The 21,504-nt window shown below is 52.2% G+C and overlaps 1 protein-coding gene and 1 long non-coding RNA gene across 5 annotated transcripts in view; one reads left to right on the top strand and one right to left on the bottom strand.

The window, feature by feature from the left end:
- Positions 1 to 17,575, top strand: part of LOC125100399 (uncharacterized) — a 35,233-nt gene extending 17,658 nt beyond the window's left edge. The window contains exon 3 of the long non-coding RNA XR_007127537.1: positions 17,349 to 17,575. This is a non-coding gene — a long non-coding RNA (uncharacterized LOC125100399). The remainder of the gene's footprint in view (positions 1 to 17,348) is intronic.
- NDST1 (N-deacetylase and N-sulfotransferase 1) overlaps positions 11,189 to 21,504 on the bottom strand; it is a 58,709-nt gene continuing 48,393 nt past the window's right edge. For all 4 annotated transcript variants that reach the window (XM_047730566.1, XM_047730567.1, XM_047730569.1 and 1 more), the window contains exons 12-15: positions 19,641 to 19,811; positions 18,868 to 18,977; positions 17,025 to 17,127; positions 11,189 to 16,248 (exon numbers count right to left, since the gene is read on the bottom strand). In XM_047730566.1, coding sequence (XP_047586522.1) covers positions 16,129 to 16,248; positions 17,025 to 17,127; positions 18,868 to 18,977; positions 19,641 to 19,811 — 504 coding nt within the window. In that variant the 3' untranslated portion in view covers positions 11,189 to 16,128. The remainder of the gene's footprint in view (positions 16,249 to 17,024; positions 17,128 to 18,867; positions 18,978 to 19,640; positions 19,812 to 21,504) is intronic.

Here is a 21,504-nt window from a genome sequence, read left to right as displayed (position 1 = left end):
ACTGGCTTTCTCCTGCCCTTGGACTTGAACTGAAGCATTAGCTGTCCTGGATCTCAGGCCTTGGGACTAGAATTGGAACTATACCAACAGCTTGTGTATATATATATCTATATATAACCAATAGACTGTATATATACATACACACATATGCATTCCACTGGGTATGTTTTTCTGGAACCCTGTCTCACACAGTAGGGCAGACTGTCAGGGAGGACACACTCTGAAACTGCCAGGTAGAATCACTTCTTTAGGGACATGTGGGTCTACTCTGAAGACCCCCAACGTGACTCAATCAGGCTCATCCAGATCACCTAGGATCATCCCCCTCATGAAAACCCAACTGATCACGGACTACAGTCACATCTGTAAGCTACCTTCCCGGTAACACCTAGACCAGTGCTTGACAGGGTAGCTGGGCACTGCAGCCTGGCCAAGCTGGCACATAAAACTGGCCAACACAGCATGGGCCGAATGGGATGCCAAGCCCATGGCTGCATGTCAGCCCATTTATTTCTCCAATAGTCCCACGAGGAAGGTTTTTTAAAAATTTTCTTTTTTTTTTTTTTAAAGATTTTATTTATTTATTTGACAGAGAGATCATAAGCAGGCAGAGAGGCAGGCAGAGAGAGGAGGAAGCAGGCTCCCTGCTGAGCAGAGAGCCCGATGCGGGGCTCGATCCCAGGACTCTGAGATCATGACCTGAGCCGAAGGCAGTGGCTTAACCCACTGAGCCACCCAGGCGCCCCCAAAATTTTCTTTTTTTTTAAGATTTTATTTATTTGACAGAGCGAGGCACAGTGAGAGAGGGAACACAAGCACAGGGAATAGGAGAGGGAGAAGCAGGTTTCCCGCTGAGCAGAGGGTCTGATGTGTGGCTCGTTCCCAGGTCCTTGGGATCATGACCTGAGCTGAAGGCAGACATTAATGACTGAGCCACCCAGGCACCCCTAAAACTCTTTTTTCTAGAAGAAAGTGACTTGGGGTGCCTGGGTAGCACAGTTGGCTGAGCTCCTGACTCCTGGTTTCAGCTCCGGTAGGGATCTCGGGGTCATGAGATTGAGCCCTGCGTCGGGCTCTGCTTGAGATTCTCTCCGTCACCCTCTGCCTCTCCCACGCATGCTGTCTCTCGTGCTCTTTAAAATAATAAATAAATAAATCTAAAAAAAAAAAGAAGAAGAAGAGAGTGAGAGAGAGAAGAAAGAAAGAAAGCTACACGCCCAAGGTCACACAGCAGAGAGGGAGGGAGCTGGGGTTTGAAGCCGGGTGGCTCCCAGCAAAGGCTCTTCACTGCCCCCTCGCCCCCCCTGTTCAGGGACCTCCCAGTTCTACGTCACTACCTGATCACCCTCAACCCTCACATGGCCCTCTCTGGGCTTCTTCTCGCTCCTTTAGAAGCAGATGGAGGCTCACAGAGGGCAGATGGCCACCCTGGTCGATCAGCCAGGAAGTGGAGGACGGTTCCACATCTGCTCAGACTTCGCTCCTCAAACAGCCACCTTCTCACTGCCCTTACCTCAGCTGTCCACCCCCAGGAAAAACGCTGACCTTCTGCACCTGAATGCTCTGTGTGTCTCAGGCACCTTCTTCCTCTAGGTTTTGGCATTGTCCTGTGTAAGGAGGGGCAAGGCTCTTTTGGTTTTGACGTTGAAGGGTCTGGACGCCTTGTAACACAGGGTGGAGCCCAGCCGGGGCCACCTATCTCTAGGGAGCTCCTAATCTAGGGCTAGTCCCACCCATGGGGATCCCCCAAGGCCATCCTGTGGGAGACACCCCGCCATGACCAATTGCCCTCAGAATATCTCTGTCAGCAGCCTCAGGCTGGAAAAGGCCTGAGCTGCCCAGTAGAAAGTGCATTCCTTGGGAAACCAGAGCACCTTCTGGGACACCAGGCCCCTGAATGGTCCTGGTTCAGCCAAGACTGTGGTCAGTGCTGGCCACAGCCTGGCCTGCACACCCCTTCCTGTGGGGGCCTGAGTGCCAGGGAGGTGGCCCTGTGAACAATGGCCCGCTCTGTTCTGGGCCTGGGAGGTGGCGGTTAGTTCAGTCACACCTTGCACCAGCTGGGGATCCAACGCTCCCCTGCTCACCTCTACTAACTGGAGCCTTCAGGCCTCAGAGGAAACACAGACACCCACACTTAGCTCCCTCCCAGCTCCCAGACAGGCCACGACTCCGAGGTCAGGAGTTAGGACCAGAATGACTTTGGGAATCCTAGAGAGGGCACCTCAGCCGAACCAGCCACAAACCCCTAAAGCCCCACCCAACCGATGTCTTTGCTCAGACCCTCTGACCAGGCCTCAGTCCTCATTTGGTGAATGAGAAGGGCCCCAAGAGGCTAAGCATCTTGCCGGGGGTCACCCGGCTAGGAAGCAGTGGAAGTGGAACTCAAACCCAGATCCATGAGCCTCCAGAGCCTACATTCAACATTGCCCCAAACCGTCCTTTAGAAATCCCCAAGTGACAATGAGTCTCAGGGTTCAGGGTGCCCTGCATAGATTTCAGCACATAGAAACACACACATGTACACACGTGTGCCCCCCCCCCACAAGCACCTTTCTTACCAGACAACCCTGCCAAGGACAGCCTGGGAAAGGGCCCCGAGACTGTCCAGACTCAGTCCCCGCCCCGCCCCCCCGCCCCACCTGGAAGGGGCCTCTCTTCTTCCCCAGTCCCCGGTATGGGCCCAGGGGTCGGGGTCCCCTTGGTGTGTCGCCAGTGGGGCAGGAGGTCAGTCCTGCCCTGGAGCTCCCCTCAGCCCAGCAGGCCTGGAGGTTGGCGGGACCTCCTCCCCCAAACCTCCCAGGGCCCACAGGCCCCGGGCCAGGCCTGGCTTCCGGAGCTGCCGCCACCTTGGCCGGCTGCACCACACATGGTTTCAATCAGCAGCCTGCGGGATGAATGGTGCCTTGTGAGAGCTCTGCAGGGCTCACCTTGCACAGGGCAGCCAGGTGGGACAGCCTCAGGGAGGCAGGAGTACAAGGGGACCTGGGGATGGGGGGCATGAGCTAGGGGCGCGGGCCTGCGGTCACATAGAGAAGAGTGGGGGCCGGCCCTACCACCCACAACTCACCCGTCATCTCCAGGCCCCCTTCAAGGGAGTGCGAGGATGCCAGGAGATGGTGCCCAGTGCTCAGAAAGGGCCTGGCACCCACTAGGCACTTTGTTACCTGGAGTCCAGCTAGCCTGTCAGGGAACCCCAGAGGCAGGAGGCTCACCAGCTCGACTTAATGGCCAAGGGAGAGGACCCCCCACTCCCCCACCCACCGCCTTAGAGCAGGCGACTTCATTTGCAAAGGGAAAAGGCTGGCACCAACTGCTTCCCCCAGCTCCCTCTGCACCTTAAAGGCGCCTTGCAAAGGGAGCTTGAGAAGTGGGCCTCAGTTCCACGAGGCGGGGCAGAGCCGTCTTACTCGTCCGTCCTCCGCCTCCTTCTATTAGTGCTTCCATTTCACACATTATTTAACTATGACTCAGAAAGGGAAAGCAACCAGGCTGCAGCCACACAGCCGGGGAGAAGGCAAGCTGGGGTGTGAGGCTTCGAGATGCTGCCTCAGAGCCCCGGCTCTTGCCTTCTCGCCCACCTGCTGCCTGGGTGGCCGGCCTGGGGCACCCATCCTCAGAGCTGAGAGCTCCTTTCCTGAAGGGCAGCACTACCTGGTGACCCTGCTCGGCCTCTTTCCCTGTCCACAGAGCTTCCAGAGACCCAGTCCAAAGGGCCCAAGGACCCATGTCCTCCTCTTTCCCACTAGCAGCTGAGCCTGGCACAGAGAAGAGGCCTCTGGGTATTTAAGAATGGAGGGGAGGGAGGAAGGGAGGGAGGAAATGTCAGGGAGGGGCAAAAAACTCATCGTGTTTCTTTGTACTGAACCAGTATGTGTGTCCTGTCACCTGACAGTCACGTGCAGTCTCCTTACCCCTGGGATAAAGGCCCATGGACACTGCAAAAGCCTCCGGCTTCATCACCCCTCCTTCCTTAACCGCCCCCCCCCCCCCACCTCAGGTGCTCGGTAGCCCTTGGCTCTCCATCCCTCACCTCCAGGTTTTGCCCATTATTTCACCTGCCAGGAACCCTCTTGTCCCCGGTCCTGGCTAGCTAGTCCTCCAAAACCCAGCCAAGCCCTCTATGCACCAGGGTGCCCAATCCTCTGGGCTCCAGAACATCCTCCCAGGTGTTTCTGGGAGCACAGCCCTAGGGCCTTATGGACTTTCTCTGGAACTGGCCCCAAATTCAGAATCTATCTCTGCGGAGGAAGGAGATGCTTCCTCTCCTGTCCGTTGGAGATAGGACACTGCCTTTTCAGCCTGGTTTTCTCTTGTTTTCAACTGTCTGTGAAATCAAGGGAGATGCACTCATGCGGCTATGTGTGGGCCATTTGCTGAGCAGTTCATTTCTAGCTCTTAGCCTTTTAGTGGTTCCACTGAGAAACCATCTCTGGAGTACAATTTTAAGAACAAGCCCTTCCTGCTGTCTACTGTACGGACAGAGTGTCCATCCTGGGCAGCACCAGCTCACCCAGGAGCTGGGTGCGCACATCTCCCTGGGCACCCCTCGCCCTGCCATCCTCAACCTCCTTGCCCTTCGGTGTGATGGGTCAGGGAGGGCCTCTGGGGAAAGCAGCCCCATGGAAGTAACTATGGACATCTTTAGGATTAAGAGGCAAACGTGTTCAGCGTGGCTTTGTTTAGGAGACTAAAAATCTAAAATAATGCTTGTATTCAACTATTAAATAAAGTGTGGTATATTCACAAACTGAACCCCATGAAGAGGAATTTTTAATGACACCAGAAGATGGTCATCATTGATTACTAGAGAAAAAAAAAAGCAGATTATGAAACATTACGTTGGAAGAGGAAACCCAGCCTCTAGGCAGATATGTAAATGAAGGAGGGGTATAGGGTAAGACACAGACTTGGAAACTAGAAGTCCTGGGTCCAAAGGCAGACTTTGGCACCCTGTAGCCAGGAGACAACAGATGAGTCTCGAAACCTAAAAGCTGGCCTTGCAGCGTGTGTCAAGTGGGAAGGACACTGGCCCTCTGGTACATGGCACTGAGGGCACTGAGACTGGGACAGACCACGCACCTAATAAACATGAGCTTTAATGATTACTTACAGCACTGCTCATTGCTGCGCTGAGATATTTTCATTTTTCTTAGGCTGGCCTATTTGTCTTTTTAAAAAATGTGTGCAACAAATGTGAATGACTTGTATTAAATAAGAAATATAAACAAACGCGACTACATAAGGAAGCGGCCCCGCGGAACTCATGCCTGAGTTTTCCAGCATGTTCCTGAGGACGTCCCTCACTGTGATGCACGGATGAGATTTTCTGGAGAAACTGATCTGCTTGTGGTATCCGGAGGTTTCCCGGAACACACTGGCTGCCTGTGGGCTTCAAGCCACGGCGATGTGCTCACTCACCCTCAGTGTCCAGGGAGAGGGGATCATTTACATAAACCGCGACCCAGGTTCTGCTGCGTGCATAGGACAGTGTGTGAAGGAGTCCCACCAAAGAGTTGGGAGTGTTACCAGACCAAGAGCGACACTCGTGCTTCAGAGTTTCTGCACCTCACCCGCGATGTCAATTCTTATACAACAATCTCGTGTCGCAATAAAAATGGAAATGGCATCATCTGATGTAGCGGGAAAATGTTTAATAACACGTAAACGTGTTGACAACTTATTATGATTAGTAAGAGGTTTGTAAAACAGAATGTCGGAATATTGTCATGTCTACAAAAACAACTTCACGCATCCGACAGGAGGGCAAAGTCCTAAGATATGAGCAGCGGTGGGATACGTTTCGAAAATTTTCCTCTCATTTGTCTGTATGTTCTCAATTTTCCACATTGGACAGCTATCATTTTGGTGATTTTTTTTTTTAAAGTGTGTTTTCTTAAAAGGAAGGATGCCTGCATTTCTTAGCCTTTGTCTTGCCTCCACTTTCTCCCCTCCCCCACGAGCCTGTTCTCTCACCTGATTTTTTTTTTCTCACCTGATTTTAATCGACGCCATTTTGCTGTCCCTTCGGTGTCCTTGAAAAAGGCCTGAAATCCTTGTTGGAGCGAGGCAAGGCAGAAGCCAGGGCACAGGTCCAGCCCGCTGCTCCCCGTCAGTGGTCCCCCACCACTGCGCGCCGCCTTCTGGAGTATTGTTCTAATTAGCGGGGACGCAAAGCAGACCCAAAGGCGGAACTATAAACACCAGAGGCAAAGACCCATAAACAGCTGGTAACTGACTCCAGCTTGTGCAGATGGCCCTGGCCCTCCTTCGCACTAGGTGCTGGATGGGGGCTGGGCTGGCCACTGAGGACTTCCCTCTGCCTCCCCTCCTTAGACCACAAGCTGCTATGAGCCAGATAGTTAGAAATTTGGGGGGTCAGACATGGGGGAGCTTATATCTACAGGAACAGGCAGTATGGGAACAAAGGGTCTTCAAGATCATGAGAGCCCCATTACCTGCCCTGGGGCCTCAATTTACCTATCTGTAAAATAGGGAAGAGAAGAGCCAAGAGACTAAGTGAGCCTTCTTCTTTTTTTTTTTTTTTAATTTAATTAATTTACTTACTTGAGAGAGAGGAGAGCATGAGCAGGGGAGGAGCAGAAGGAGAGGGACAAGCACACTCCATGCTGAGTATGAAACCAAGCATGGGACTCAATGTAGAGCTCGACATGGGGCTCAATCCCACAACCCTGAGATCATGACCTGAGCCTAAATCAAGAGTCAGATGCTCAACTGACTGAGCCACCCAGGTGCCCCCTAAATGGGCCTTCTTAGCTCTACTACATCAGGCCTAAAAATATGCCTTGGGACTAAATGCCTATCATCTACCTGATAGTATAATAGTATAATAACAATATATACCATTTGATAACATAAACATCCACTATAATAAAATTATCTGCAACATAACCCATATATCATACTATGTATTATTGTGTGATACTCTTTAATATTTCCTTTTTTTTTTTAATGACCATCTGATCAATATCTGTGAACAGAGAGTATGCAGAGGCAAGCCAGGAAGACTTCCTGTATGAAGAGAGATTTAAGGGCTGCAGATTTGACAGACGGAATGAATAAGCCTCCAAAAATGTCATAATGGAGGGGAAGGGAGAGTCTTGAGGAAGAGGGAATTTACGGCGCTTCTTGGGAGGATGTCTGGGGCTGGGATCCACACCTATGTTCTATCCCAGAAGCACAGAGACTAGTGCTGTAGAGGAAAGGAAGAAAACACACTGGAGGGGCACCTGGGTGGCTCAGTCCTTAAGCATCTGCCCTTGGCTCAGGTCATCATTCCAGGGTCCTGGGATCCTGCTTGGCGGGAAGCCTGCTTCTCCCTCTCCCACTCCCCCTGCTTGTGTTCCCTCTCTCACTGTGTCTCTCTCTGTCAAATAAATAAATAAAATCTTTTTAAAAAGAAAAAAAGAAAAGAAAACACGCTGGATTGAAGTGACCGAGACTTGTCAGCCTCTGCTCACGCAACATAATACCTGGGGAACTCATTAAAACACAGGTTCCTGGGCCCTTCCTGGAGTTTCTGCAGCAGAATCTGGAGCAACACAGCCAGGTAATTTTGAAAATCTGCTTGGGGCGCCTGGGTGGCTCGGTGGGTTAAAGCCTCTGCCTTTGGCTCAAGTCATGGTCCCATGGTCCCAGGGTCCTGGGATCAAGCCCCACATCGGGCTCTCTGCTCAACGGGGAGTCTGCTTCCTCCTCTCTCTCTGCCTGTCTCCTCTTGCCTACTTATGATCTCTGTCAAGTAAATAAATAAAAATCTAAAAAAAAAAAAAAATCCACTCAGTTGATTCTGAGTCAAGAAGTGTCCATGTCTGGCACAGGTGGGTGTTCAGGAGCCTGGGGTCCAGAGTTCCCGGTGGCTAGAGATAGAATGTGGGGGAGGGTAGAGTCTCCTCTCCTGCCCCATGCCCGGTCACCAGCATAGTACAGCCCAGAGGGTTTCCGGCTGTGGAGTCTCCCAGACCAAGGACTCCAGCTGTGTGATCCTGGCAGAATTACTTAACCTTTCTGAACCTCAGATTCCTCATGTATATAATAGGAATGATACTAATACTTAACCTCAGAGAGTTGTTGCAAGGATTGAAAGAGGTAGTCCTTGACAAGCAGAAGGCCTGCCTGAGAAGTGAGAAACGCTTTTTAGTATTCATAGAATTTAACTGATTGATATTATTATTTGTAATATTATTACCCCTCCACCAGCGACCTCCAGCTGCTGTGGAGGTGTTCTATGGAGAGGTTCTCAGGGACCCTACCTGTGAGAAGCTGAGGTCACACTGCCCCTTGCTGGACAAGTTCTAGACTGCATCGAATAAGCCTAAATTCAAGCTCCATTTTTCTCCCTTTTACCCAAAAATACTTCAGCGTGCACCTAAGAAAAATTCTATATTCTTAAATAACAGAATAATCATTAAAATGAAGAAATTTCACATTGATACAACACTATATCCAATCAACACGGTCCGCATCCGCATTTTGCCTGTGGTCCCTCTGGTGTCCTTTATAGCTGATTCTTTCCTGGCCCAAGACCCCCTCCCAGGGTCACACGGGACATGCGATTGCCAGATGTCTTCACTTTCTTTTAATTCAGAACCATTTCTCAGCCTTTGCTTTTCCATGACTGCGACATTTTTTAGAGTTCAGGCCAGTTATTTTACAAACTGTCTCTCAGCAGAGATGTACCCGCTGGCTAGATTCATGTTACGCTTTTGTCAGAAACTTCACAGGCGTTTGGCGGGGTCTGTCTCATACCGTGTCAGGTTTTCCAATTCCGATGATGTGGGCTCTAACTCCCCCACCTGTTAGCATGTGGGAGCTGGGCTCTGCAGACCAGACAGGGAGGGGAGACTTGCCTCCGGTCTCACATCGAGTCTGGATCCTCGGCTCGGGATCTTGACGACAGCTCAGGATAGCTGTGGCAAGGCAAGAACCACCCCCAAGCCCCACGGCCCTGAGCTCTGATGGGAGCCCAAGGGCTGGGCCAAGGACACCTGTGCTGCCTGCATGGCATCATCCCTACAACAGTCTGGGCGCCTGGAGCCCCCTTTCTGAGTCACCCATTTCTATGTATTTTTTTTTTATGAAGACTTTCATTCCTCAAGTGATGCACAAATATCCTGTCTTTGTTTTTTAAAAGTGTTGCAGCAAAAGCTTAAATCCCCTTTGAACCTTTCCCTCTTCCCGGTCTCTTCTCTCTCCTCCAGAAGTAACCAGTTACCAGTTTGTGGTGAGAGGGATGTTATCTACACTCCCAGGAAAAATACACACTATGTAGCATTCCTTTCAAAAATGGTCACACTGTAGGTCTGTCTCATAGAAATTTCCCTGGCATTTCCCAGGACTTGAAGACTGAGTTAGTTATTTTCATTACCACATACCAGTGTGTGGCTACACTAGTAGCTATGTAGCTGATCCCCTATGGATGGACATCTAGGTTGCTTCCAGCATTTTGCTATTATGAAACACACTGCCCTATACACACGATCCACGGCTTCTGAGGGAGATGCCTACTTCTGGGAGCCTAGACTGCTCTTGGAATACCAGATTCCTTGAGTGGACTCCTCAGTTTTTTATGACTGCCTTTATTCACTTAACCTATTAGAAATGCAGACTCTTGGGGCACCTGGGTGGCTCAGTGGGTTAAGCCTCTGTCTTTGGCTCAGGTCATGATCTCAGGGTCCTGGGATCAAGCCCCACATCGGGCTCTCTGCTCAACGGGGAGTCTGCTTCCCCCTCTCTCTCTGCCTGCCTCTCTGCCTACTTGTGATCTCTGTCTGTCAAATAAATAAATAAAATCTTTAAAAAAAGAAAGAAAGAAATGCAGACTCTTGGAATGCCTAGGTGGCTCAATCATTGAGCATCTGCCTTCGGCTCAGGTCATGACCCCGGGGTCCTAGGATTGAGCCCTGCATCAGCTCCCTGCTTAGGCGGGAAGCCTGCCTCTCCTTCTCCCACTCCCCCTGGTTGGATTCCCTCTCTCACTGTGTCTCTATCAAATAAATTTTAAAAAATCTTTTAAAAAGAAAGAAAAGGAAAGGAAGGAAGAAATGCAGACTCTTGGGGTGCCTGGTTGGCTCAGTCAGTTAAGTGTCTGCTTTCAGCTCAGGTCATGATCCCAGGGTCGTGATCCCAGGCTCACTGCTCAGTGGGGATTCTGCTTCTCCCTCTGCCTTTCGTCTTGGCTTGCACTCTCTCTCTCTCTCAAATAAATGAAATATTAAAGAAGAAGAAGAAGAAATGCAGACTCTTGGGACCTCTGAAAGCAGCTGGGCTGGATTTTCACACTGTGTTTCAAGGATTTGGGGGTTCTGAGATAATATGGGAGACCTGGTGAGAACCCAGACCCTGACCCCATTCCAACAGGAGTACTCCTGCCTTTACCCGGTTTTCAATGTTTCTTTTTGAAAAACAAATACCGGCTATTTTAAAATTCAAGAATCTCAGACGTGGCCAGACCTCTTAACTGGCACGGGAACGCTTCTGTATCATGCCTTCTGGAGCTGCTCCCATTACTGTAGCCTCCAGCCACGTAGTGTGGGCGATGCCACATGGCCCGTTCCAGGCTCCCGGCTGACGACCCGTGAGGTCTCCGCCAGTGCTGCTCCCGTGTACCAGGGCTGGAGTGTTGGTGTTCCCAGCTGTGTCCTCGCACGCCCCCCAGCAGCTGTCCACGCTCCTCTGGCCCTTCTCTGCCTTGCACTCAGTGGCCTGGGTCAGCGTTCCCACATCTTCCCGTGCATCAGGGACTTGGTTAAAAAGCACTTAACTGGGTCCCACTCCCAGAGGTTCTGAAAGAGTGCATTCTGGGGAGTCCGGGGAGGTACATTGTTTTAAAGCTTCGCAGAGGGTCCTGAGAGTTTCCCAAAGTGTGGTGCCTCGGCGTGGAGAGGTTAAAATGCAGACGGCTGGGCCCTACCTCACATCTGCCAGTGATGACTCTCTGGGCATGCAGGCAGGGGATCTGCATTTCCACCAAATTCTCCAGGAATGGCCACTGAGTCCAAGTTCCTCCACACCCCTCAAGGACGAGGGAAACAGGAGATCAAATAGTAAAATGACATCTCCGCCATACACAGGGGTGGCCAGATTGGCTGTGGTGTGAACCTCCCTATGGCCGCCTTCCCTACAGGCCTTTCTTAAAGTTCAAAGACACACAGACATGACCAGTGCGTACAAATAGAACCCCACTTTATTAGCAGTTAGTTCGAGATTGTACATTAATGGAGGAAGGTTCCCACTTTTAACACAACCCAAAACGGCTGGTTCGAGAGCCCTGATCAGGTGAGCTGGGCAGCACCCCCTCTCCCCCCTCTCCCAACCCCCACAAGGGAAGGAAACCTGTCAGCTCCCCTAGCGTGCCCCCCACCCTCTCCAGTCAGCCCTCTCCTCTCCCCAGGAAATGACATGAATTTCATGCAAATTACAAAAGGAGCCCTCTTGCTGATAATAAAAGCTAGCAGTCATAGAAAGCCCTCTCTCCTCCTTCATTCTCCTCAAGAGCCAGAGAGAGGGAGAAGAGAGGGAGGGATGAACTTATTAGGATAAAACACAACCAGAGTCTCCCCAGACCCTTGACATTGACCCCCTCACAAAGCCCACGCCCCTTCCAAAAATCTCTGGCTGACAAAGACGAGCCCTGGGGGGCAGCCGGCCCAGGGTTGCAAACCAGGCATCCAGCATTGCCTCGAGAGCAGGGGTCTGGGCCCTCCACCCTCACTTCCACTAGAGCAGACCTGCTTTCTTCTTGGACATTTGAAAAGCCCTGCTATAACCCCATCTGCACATCTTATAAATGGGGAATTTGAGGCCCTGGAGGGGAAACCGTGATGTAGCTACTAAACATACCCAGTTGGGATGAAATTTCACATCTCCTGCCTCTGGCCCCGGGCTCTCCTCCTCACACTACAGCTTGGGGGAGGCAGTTCCCCGCTTAGGCCCTTCCCTGGTGCATCCCAGGGGCCTGGCTCTGTTCCAGTGCACACAGACCACAGACCTCCAGGAAGTAAAAACCGGGAGGCCACAAAACAGAGAGACAGACAGAGAGACAGACAGACATGCTATTCGTTGCCCTGTGGCCCATCGCCAGGATCAGAGCGGGCAGCACAGGCTCTTCTGGGCCGGAGGCATCTCCGTCCCAGCAGGCCCAGCTGCAAAGGTTGCCTCCTTTGCCCTCCCCTGAGCTCCCGGGGCTCCACCGAGCCCTGCTGCTGGTTTGGCACTTGGTACAGGGGACAAGAGAGAGGCATCTCAGGCATCTCAGGCTGGAGTGAAGATGTCAAGCCAGCACAGAAGGCAGAAATCCATGCAGCCTAAATCACCCTGGACAAGACAGGGGCTAGAAGAGCACATTCTGTGACACCATGAAGAAATGATCACAGAGATCCAGATGTGGGACTTCAATAGGACAGGGGGCCTGCTCTCCTCAGAAATAACATCATTTAAAGAACCAAAGCAACCAGAGAGGGGAGAGATTGAACAAAACTGCAGTTACAAGATGTCATGTATGCAACTTGAGCAGATCCTGATTCTAAAACCAGGCGTAAAAGTTATGGGGGTGGGGGAGCAAACATGGATTCAATAGCAGATGTTCTTAGGAAATCACTGTTGTCTCGGGTGTGATACCGGCCAAGACATACCATGATGTCTTAACTCTCTGGGGATGCAGGCCGAGGCATTTTGGTCCAGTCTCGTGATATCTGCAACTCACTTTTAAACTAGTTTGGAAAAAAATTCATACATACAGAGAGAGAGAAATCAAATGTGGGAGAATGTTCATTTTAACTCTAGATGGAGGACAGTAGGTGTTCATAATAAAATAATTGTACATGTTTTCACTTGCTCTTTCCCTCACAAACCGGTGCGGACCATTCCCTCCTAAGGGCACCCATCTCTGTGGGTCAGCCTAGTCATCCTCCATGGGGAACAGATGTCTGTTCCCTCAGCAGGGCCCCTGAGGCCCCGGCTGCTTCTTCTCACAGGCCTGGAAAAGGCCCATCTTGAAGCCTCAGACTCCTCCACACACAAGATGTGCACTATGGGCGGTTCTAGAACCCCAAGTGGCTGAGGCAGTCACAGGGGACATCCCACATGCGCCTGCCCCAAGCAAAGGCTCATGGGAGGGATGAGAAAATGGTCGGCAGCATCCACTCCATGATTTAAGCTGTTTCTCTCTCTCTGGCCAAACACAGTGCATTAGGGGACACTGAGGATGCAGAGATGCCGTACCTACTGCCCTCGGGTTTGCCCTCTCATGAGGAAGATCTGTGTGCTCAGTAGCTGAGGGCCCCTAGAGGGATTTGTCTGTCCCCCCTCCCCAGTAGCTACAGTTCCTGGCAGCGGGTCCACGAGCAAGATTCATGAGTGGGAAGGGAAGAAGTAGTAGGGACCAGACAGACTCAGAACATGTGGCAAGTCAAGTGCCCAGCCTTCCAGAAGGACCTAGACAACATTCCCTACCACTTCCTCTGCTCCCACAGGCATCCGCTGGGGCCTCCAATCTGCCTGCTCCTTCCTCGGGCCAGAGGCAGAAAGAAATGGAGCTGCTGGCACACTGGCCATTCCGAGCTCCCAGAGAGGGGGGCAGGTGTCCAGACACAGAGGGTAGATTTCAGCAGTGGGAGCTGTAAAGGTCTAGCACAGGCCACAGAACCCGAGCCCCTTGCCGCAAGATGGGAGAGGAGGCCTGGGGTCCGCACTGTGGAAGATGCTGCCCCCTTCTGCGAGGGTCAGGTTCCACGGCACTGGCAAGTCTTCACAAGCATACAAGCAGGCGTGCCACCCTGTCCCCAGACACTGTTCCTCATCCCCTGCAGGCTTGAAGCTGGGTTCCCAGCCTCGAAGGCCCCAGTGAGAAGCATGGTGGGAAGGCTTCTCTCGGAAGACAGTGAACCCACACGCAGCCGTCCCGCTGAGTATCCCCCTTTCTTCTCTACTGCCGGCGAAGAACTTGAGAAAAGGGCTTGGGTTCAGAGGTCAGACAGACCCGGCCCCCCCCACCCCCACAGACCGGGGGAGGACCTCTCAGGGAGAGCAAGGCAGGACTGCGTGTGCAGACCAGGAACGGAGAAGGCTCAAAGGCACCCTGGCTGGGAAGGAGTGGTTTGTCCCCTATCCTGGATGACCACGGGTGTGACTGAGGGAGGGACAGGAAGCTGGCACAGAGTAGGGTCCCCAGGATGGGCTCAGAGGCAGTGTGGCATTGAAAGAAGAGCACTGGACCCAGAATCAGGAGCCTCAGATTTAATTCTCCACCCTGCTCTCACCCAGTTCTGAGACATTGGCCAAGGAGGCCGCCTCGCCTTTCTCTTTCCATACCCGTCAAAGGACCCTTCCAGCCCCAAGATACTAGAGTCTTCCTAACAGGACAAGGCTCTCCAGAAAGGGTTTTCTGGATGTTGGCTGGAAGCTGACTGGCAGTGGGAGGGGCCAGGGAGAGGCACCCAGCCTTAGTCATTTCACATTGTTAAAGAAGGGGGTGGGAGCAGACCCTAACCGGAAAACAGCCCCGAGATCCCGTGGTCCGCAGGGGGCCTGGAGACAGTTCTGTGGGTCCTGGCGGGCAGCCCAGCTCCCAGGGCGGCTCCCAACCTAGCACCATGTGACAAGGAGGGGACAGGCCGGCCTTTAGCCCCCTGGCCTCCCACCCCAGCCCTGCTGTCTCCTTTGGCCAAAATTCCTCCAGGGTCACTGAGCTTCATGAGGCCAGCTGTCCTGGAGAGAGCGGGTCTTCCCTGGGTGCCTCACCACCTCTGTTCAGCTGCAGTAGCCCCAGGGTAGCAGCGACACTTGGGAAGGGAACAGACACCTCTCCAAGAGGCACCTCCACAGTGTCTCCCCAAGGCCCAGACACACGAGGACACGCCCTCCCCTCCCTTCCATCTCATTCTTTAGCACTGAGATAGGACACTGGGGCTTGCCACCATTTTGTATGACTGAATTAAAAACAAACCCAACCAAAAAAAATATAATATATATATATACACATTATATATATATATATATATATATAAAAACACAGTGCGACCCCAGCACCCAGGGTATAAACTCTGGCACCAAGAAAAAAAAACAAAAAACAAAAAACAAAATATTAAAATACTTTAGCTTCTTAGTATTTGGGGGTGCGGGTTAAGGGGGTCTCTAGGAGCCCTTGGCCGTAGGTAGCTGGGACAAAGCCATGGATAGCAGTCTCACCCACACTGCCCAGGGTCTGCCCAGGGGCCAAGGTTGGGGGTGGGCATGGGGACAACATATGTACATTGGGACATGTATACTGGCAGACTCCTGAACCGCCTCAGTCTTTTACCACAGGAAATACCACACGTCATATCCCAGGATGAGGAACAGGGTAGGGAGGCCTGGGTCTCTGGGTCCTAATGGCATGGCAGTGCCCCGGGGTCCCGAAGGAGGCCCTGAGGACTGGGTGGATACTGTAGGAATCAGCGGTTCTTCCCCAGAAGGGAAAGTGAGATGTGAAGGTATTAACCGGAATGGGTGTAGAGATGTAGAGTTCTCTTGAAGGCCCCCCACCACATCCAGCCCAGTGACTTTGGGCACCCAGCTGGCCCCTCTGAAGTGCCTGGCTCAAAACAGTCAGGGAGGCATCCAGTCTCTCTCCCTAGTTTGGCAAAAGGCCTAGCTGGGCTCCTCTCCCTGTTGTCTGGAGGACAGGGCAAACATGGCAGCTAATACTGAGGGGAGACCCTGCTGGCGCAGGGAGTGATGGGATAAAGGGGAGGGCATGGTTGGTAGGACACAGTGAGGGACAGAAAAGGGAGTCTCACGGACTCCCTCTCACCAGGAAGTGGCCTTCCACCAACGGGGAGTGGCCTCCCCACGGAGGGGGAGGGCCGTGCACAGAACGGACCTCTGGTGGCGAGGGAGGTCCCGGAGGCCACAGACCCAGGAGGCCACAGACCCAGCGCTGGATGCTCCGAGGCGCTTGTGGACCCGCCTGGGCTCTTCTCCTGGCCCTGCCTGGGACTCAGCTGAGTATTGCTTGGAAGTACCCGGCCAGCCCAGGCCCAGCTCCCCACTCTGCGGGTCAGTCTGGCTCAGCATGCGGCAGGCCGTCCAGGCCGTCACAAACGTTCAGTCTGGCTGTGGTGGCCGCGGCTACCTGGTGTTCTGGAGGTCCTCCCGCAGCCAGGTGGGCAGCGTCTGGCCCATCTTGTACAGCAGCTTGGAGAGCTCGATGTTGTGGTCCCGATAATAGTCCTTCAGGAAGGCGCGGGACTGGAACAGGAGGAAGAGTTCAGATCTCAGGGAAGTGCTGATTCTAGAGGGACCTCTCCCCTCTGTAAATCTACCACTGTCAGCGTCAACCCACACACCTATCATCTATTCACCACCATCCTCAAAATGGCAGCCTCCGAAATAAAGCTAGATGGCAGGACACCAAAACATGGTCTACAAGGTCAAAATTCTTGTGATTGGGAGAAAAGAAGGAATTAGTTAAAATCAGGACTGAAAGGCAGGGTGTATGATCTTTGACCTACGTCCTTCGGCCATGCCATTCTCTCCCGCAAGAAGGCTTATCCCCCTATCCATCCATACCTCGGGCCAAACACTGTCCGGCCGCAGGCCCAGCTCCGAGCCCCTCCCCCTCTGGTTCCCCTCCCAGCTTCAAGTGCCATCTCTGTTGGAAATCCGCTAGCACTCGAGTTCAGCTCTCTTACTGCAGGAAACACATCCTGCCTTGTATTCTTCCTGGTGTGTGTGACTTATTTCCACCCCCACCACCCCCCCCAGTGAAGGCAAAGACACGTCTGATCCATCCTCAAAGCCCACAGCATTCAGCCCTAGGCAGAAGGTCATAAATAGTCACTAGACTAAATCTTTTCTAACCCACCATGTCCCAGCTTCCATTCCCTCCTTGTAAGACCATCATCCAAGAAAGGCCAAGGCCATTAAGGTACTCAGTGCAGGGTCAAGAGGAGAGAGGATCCCCGCCGCTCAGGGACACCCCCCGCCCCCGGGATCCAGCTGCCACAGGTGGTGTGTGCACTTACATCCAGGTCCATCTCTGGGTATTTCCGGCCCTTGCTTTTGCCCAGACACTTGGTTTTTCCTCCTTCGAGCAGCTGGCACCAAAACCCTTTCTTTGGATCAAACCTGTGGAGGTGGGGAAAGCCTATGGATGGGAGCCAGCCCAGCCCATCCCCTTCCCACCTTAAGGCCAAGTTCACAGGCCCCAGGAGTGGCAGAGCCTGGACCACAACCCACTCCCCTAAGCACACTCTGGAACCCACAGATAGATAGATGTGTGGGGGCTGGGGTTTGCTTCTGCTGGCCCAGGGCTACACTAAACACGCCTGCCCCCTTCTTCCCAGCAGAAAGCAGCTCGCGTGCTGAGTTGCTCTCATCCTGGTGGGGCAGCCCAAGTCCCTCCAGCAAGCAACCCGGAAGAAGAACATCTGCCACCCATCCTTCGGGATTCGAGGAAAGCTTCCCCAAGCGCTCTCCTACTTGGGGCCGAGCACCTTTTTTCACCCAAGAACCCCATAGGGAAGCAAAAGCGTAGTGGCGTTGTTGTGGGCGTGTGTTCTAATAAACTGTCGGTTTTTCAAGAAATGCAATGTCTGCACTAGTACTTAAGCATATCCATCACTGGGAAGTTCTGGCTTTTAGAGTAAACTTCAGAAATGACAGAGCCAGACCACCTTCAGGATGCAAAGTCATGCTGGGCCTTCGAAGGTTTTTTTTTGAAGGGAGGGAGGAGATGAGATCTGAAGCTGCCAAGGGGAGGGGAGGCACACTGGCACCAGAACTCAGCCCTAGATGAGGGCTGAATGCTTCTGGCATGAGGACAGCTGGAAAGCAGAATTCACATTTGGCAAGTGTAGGAGACAGGGAATTCTGACTGGGTCACAGGGCAGGCATAAAGGAGGAAGATGAGGATGATGAAGACTTAAATGATCTCTGAGCATCAGTACATGCCAGGCACGGAGCTAAGAGCTCCACATGCATACCTCATGCAATACAGGGGCCCTCGGGAAGCAGGAGTCATCACTTTTATCTCCAATGTACAGATGAGGAAAGTGAGGCTTGAAGGTGCTAAGACACTTGTCCAAGGTCACACAGCTAAAGACATAATGGGTCTCCTAACCCAGGCATCTCTGATGCCAACAGCCCCACACCCTTAGCTGCTGCTCCTGTCTGCCTCAAGGTAAAGGAATGCTTCTCTTCTTTCCCTTCTACCTCCAAGACAGTGAAAAGGGGACATTCTTGCTGCATGATTTTCCCTAGAAGGTAACCAGGAAAGGTGATTTTATTCCTCCCTCTCTTGAGACCACCTCCTCACCCCATAGAGCTGTGTGAGTCACTTGTCTGTACCATGGTTAACACATTACTCCCTAGCCCTGAGCTCCTGCCTCACAGGCTGGCCTCTACCCGTCTTGGGAGGGCATTCTCAGTGCACCTGTACCAGGTTCTGTGTGAGTGCGATTATAATCCATCGACAATTATCTGTAGCTTCCTTTTCCTGTAACTATATTTAAATCATGACCTAATGCTAAGAAGCCCTTGTGGGAACTAGGGCTGCCTAATGTTAGTCTAAGTTAGTTTAATAAAAGATTCTGGAAATGTTCAGCACAGACTGAAAAGAAAACCCCAGGGGTGGGACCGACCAGAGTGGAACATATTTACCACCTCCCTTTTTTAATTGAGTTGATACCTTTATTAATATGACCCAAATCATATTAATATTAGCTTTTCCACTAAACAGCCATTGGGAATATGCACACTTTCTAACTCTAATTTATCTGTATCTCCTCCATAATTATTCAGGCCTTTCGTTTTTGGGTCCAGGTGCCTGCTCAGAAAATCACCCCATTGAAAAGCCAAGACACTCACGCCAAGGTTTTGTGGTAGTCAATAGTGTTGGTCACCCCAAGGAACTTTTGCACTGTGTCCATCACTTTGGCAGGTTCTGTTCGCAGCAGTTTGCCATCCAAGACCAGAATCTGGAGAAAAGAGAGAAGAGACATGGATGATCTGAACCTGTATTTACTACAAGGGCAAACAGGTTCCTGGTCTTCTGTCAGCAGCCATGGTTACAAACTGGGGACTCTTCACTCCATAGTCTCTACCTCCTCTCCCACTCCTGCATGGCAGGTGTCCCTACACCTCAGGCTTCTGCAGTCCAACTCCCTGCTCTCTGCCGGCTTCCCTCTCCTAGAGAGGAAGCTATTACTCCACTCCTGCCTGCCCATCACAACCCTACCATATCCCTCTCTGCCTCTCTCTAAGCCTCTGGCCCAATGTCACTCTCCCACCTCAACCCTCCAAGAGGTTCCCTAAAATGCCTCATGCGATCTGGCCCTGCTTACCTCTCCACTCAGGCTCTCCACATCACCACACCCCTCCCAGGAAGGCAGCCTACCCCAGGGCTTTTGGGGTCCTCTCAGGGACACAGAGCCTGGTGACAGGACATGGGCTCAGGGAATTTTCACACATTAGCCTTGGGATGCACAAGAACGAAACTTTCAAAGACCCCAAAGATCTAGCTCGCCAATGAGGACATTTCGGTCCCCGTGACTGACAAAAGAGATTCGAGGCTCTCTGCCAGCTGCCACAAGCCAGAACTATTGAGTTGCCCCCCCCAAGGGCCAGGGATAGGCAGCTACCTGGTTGGCATGAAAGGCGCTGAGCCAGCGCTCAATGTGGGTGGCGTACCAGCCGGGGACCAGGCAGCGGCTCTGGAGGACCCGCAGTTTCAAGGACGCATCAGGCCCAGCCGTGATCACTTCGTGGAAGGTGTACTTCAGGGCCACTGGGTCATCATGGGCTCGCTGGTGCTGCAGGTAAGGGAAGAGGGTCAGTGTGTCACATAGGGGCACAAAACAAGAGGCTCTCTTTGGCAGCCACGAAGGGGCCCAAAGACCCTGCCCGGAACCAGCAGCCTTGGGTTCAAGTTCAAGTTCAAGTCCCAGATCTGCCTCTCACTACACTTTGACTTTGGGGAGTCATGACCTCTCAGAGCCCTAGTTTTTCCACCTTTGCAAGACAGGAGTCGAACTAGATCTGAGTTTCCACATGTTGACTGTCTTCCCGTCACCTCTCTGATGTCTCCCATCTCCACAAGCCACCTGTGTGTGCCGAGGTCCACACACTTTGATTCACACTGACTCATCTTTCTTATTCACATAAAACTATTTCAAAATAAAACTCACTACTGCCTCCATAAATAGAAGACCAGACTCAGCTGTCACATAAAGAAGGTGATCATTCATACATACAATAAAAATAAAGGAATGTTCGCAAATGCCAGCCAGATACAAATAAATGTCTGCTACAGGTCCTGAGCCCAAAGCTTGCACTCTTTTTGTTGAAAACAGAGCTTAGCAACGTTAGAAAGGACTTAAGAACCATTCATACTAAACTGAGAATTTGTCCTCTGTAGAAATTAGAAGGTGTTATTATGGACTGAATGTATGTGTCCCCTCCCCAAAATTCCTACGTTGAAGCCCTAACCCACAGTATGATGGTTTTGGGATATGGAGCCTTGGGGAGGTACCTGGGGGGGAGATGAGGTCATGAGGGTGGGGCCACCATGATGAGGTTAGTGCCCTTGTAAGAAGTGACACCAGAGGGAGTGGTGCTCCCGCTCTTGCTCTCGCTCTCTCCCTCTCTGCCTTGTGAGGACACAGTGGGAAGGCAACTGTTTAAAGCCAGGAAGAGTGATCTCATCTGGAACCAAATCTGCCGGCATCTTCATCCTGTCCTTGGAGACTCCAGCACCATAAGAAATAAACTCCTGTTATTTAAGCCCGAGTCCATGATACTGTAATTATGGCTGCTCGAACAGATTAAGACGGGATAGGAAAGGAATCAGAAAATGCCATGTTTGAGCCACCTGATAATGCCATGGGCTGGTCCCATCCAGAGACCAGGAGCCTGCCCTCCAGGGGTCATACTGTTAGGCCTCCCCACTGTACCGAGGCTCACACATCCCTCAGAGTGGGCAGTCTGTGGGGAGCAGAGAGCAAGTAGGATCTGTACCTGGCCCGCCACCAGGATGGCAGATGCAGTGAGGCCCCAGAGAGGAAGGGACAGGCTCAGAGGGCTGCAGGGAGCTGCTGAAAGTGGCCAGTCCTGAGGAGGCCTTCCTGGACCAGCGGGTGGACGAGCTACTCACCCCCCCACATCCTGGCCCTGGACCAGAATCCCAGGAAGACCGGCAGGCAGGGGAGGAAACCTCACAAAAGGCCTGATCCTAGGCTTTCCTGTAAGCCTAGTGGAATGGGTGCTCAGAAGAAATTAAGTCAGGTCACTGAAGTTAAAGAAAGTTCTAGTTCTTACATTGTCGAGTGGGGAGGAGGAATCATTACCTTCTCTAGCTCAGACAACAGTCAGGTAACTTCGTTACCTAATCAGGTGTCTACATCCCCTACTATGAACGCGGAGACCTAAGCCTTATCCCTCTCTGAATCTCCACCCCCACCCCACCTCGTGCCTAGCGAGGAGGCCAGTTAGTAAGATCACTGTTCG

This window comes from Lutra lutra, chromosome 5 (genome assembly GCF_902655055.1).
Source record: "Lutra lutra chromosome 5, mLutLut1.2, whole genome shotgun sequence".
In the NCBI taxonomy this organism is placed as follows: Eukaryota; Metazoa; Chordata; class Mammalia; order Carnivora; family Mustelidae; genus Lutra; species Lutra lutra.
The sequence above is the reverse complement of the archived record's forward strand: the minus strand, read 5'-3'. Positions and strand labels throughout refer to the sequence as shown.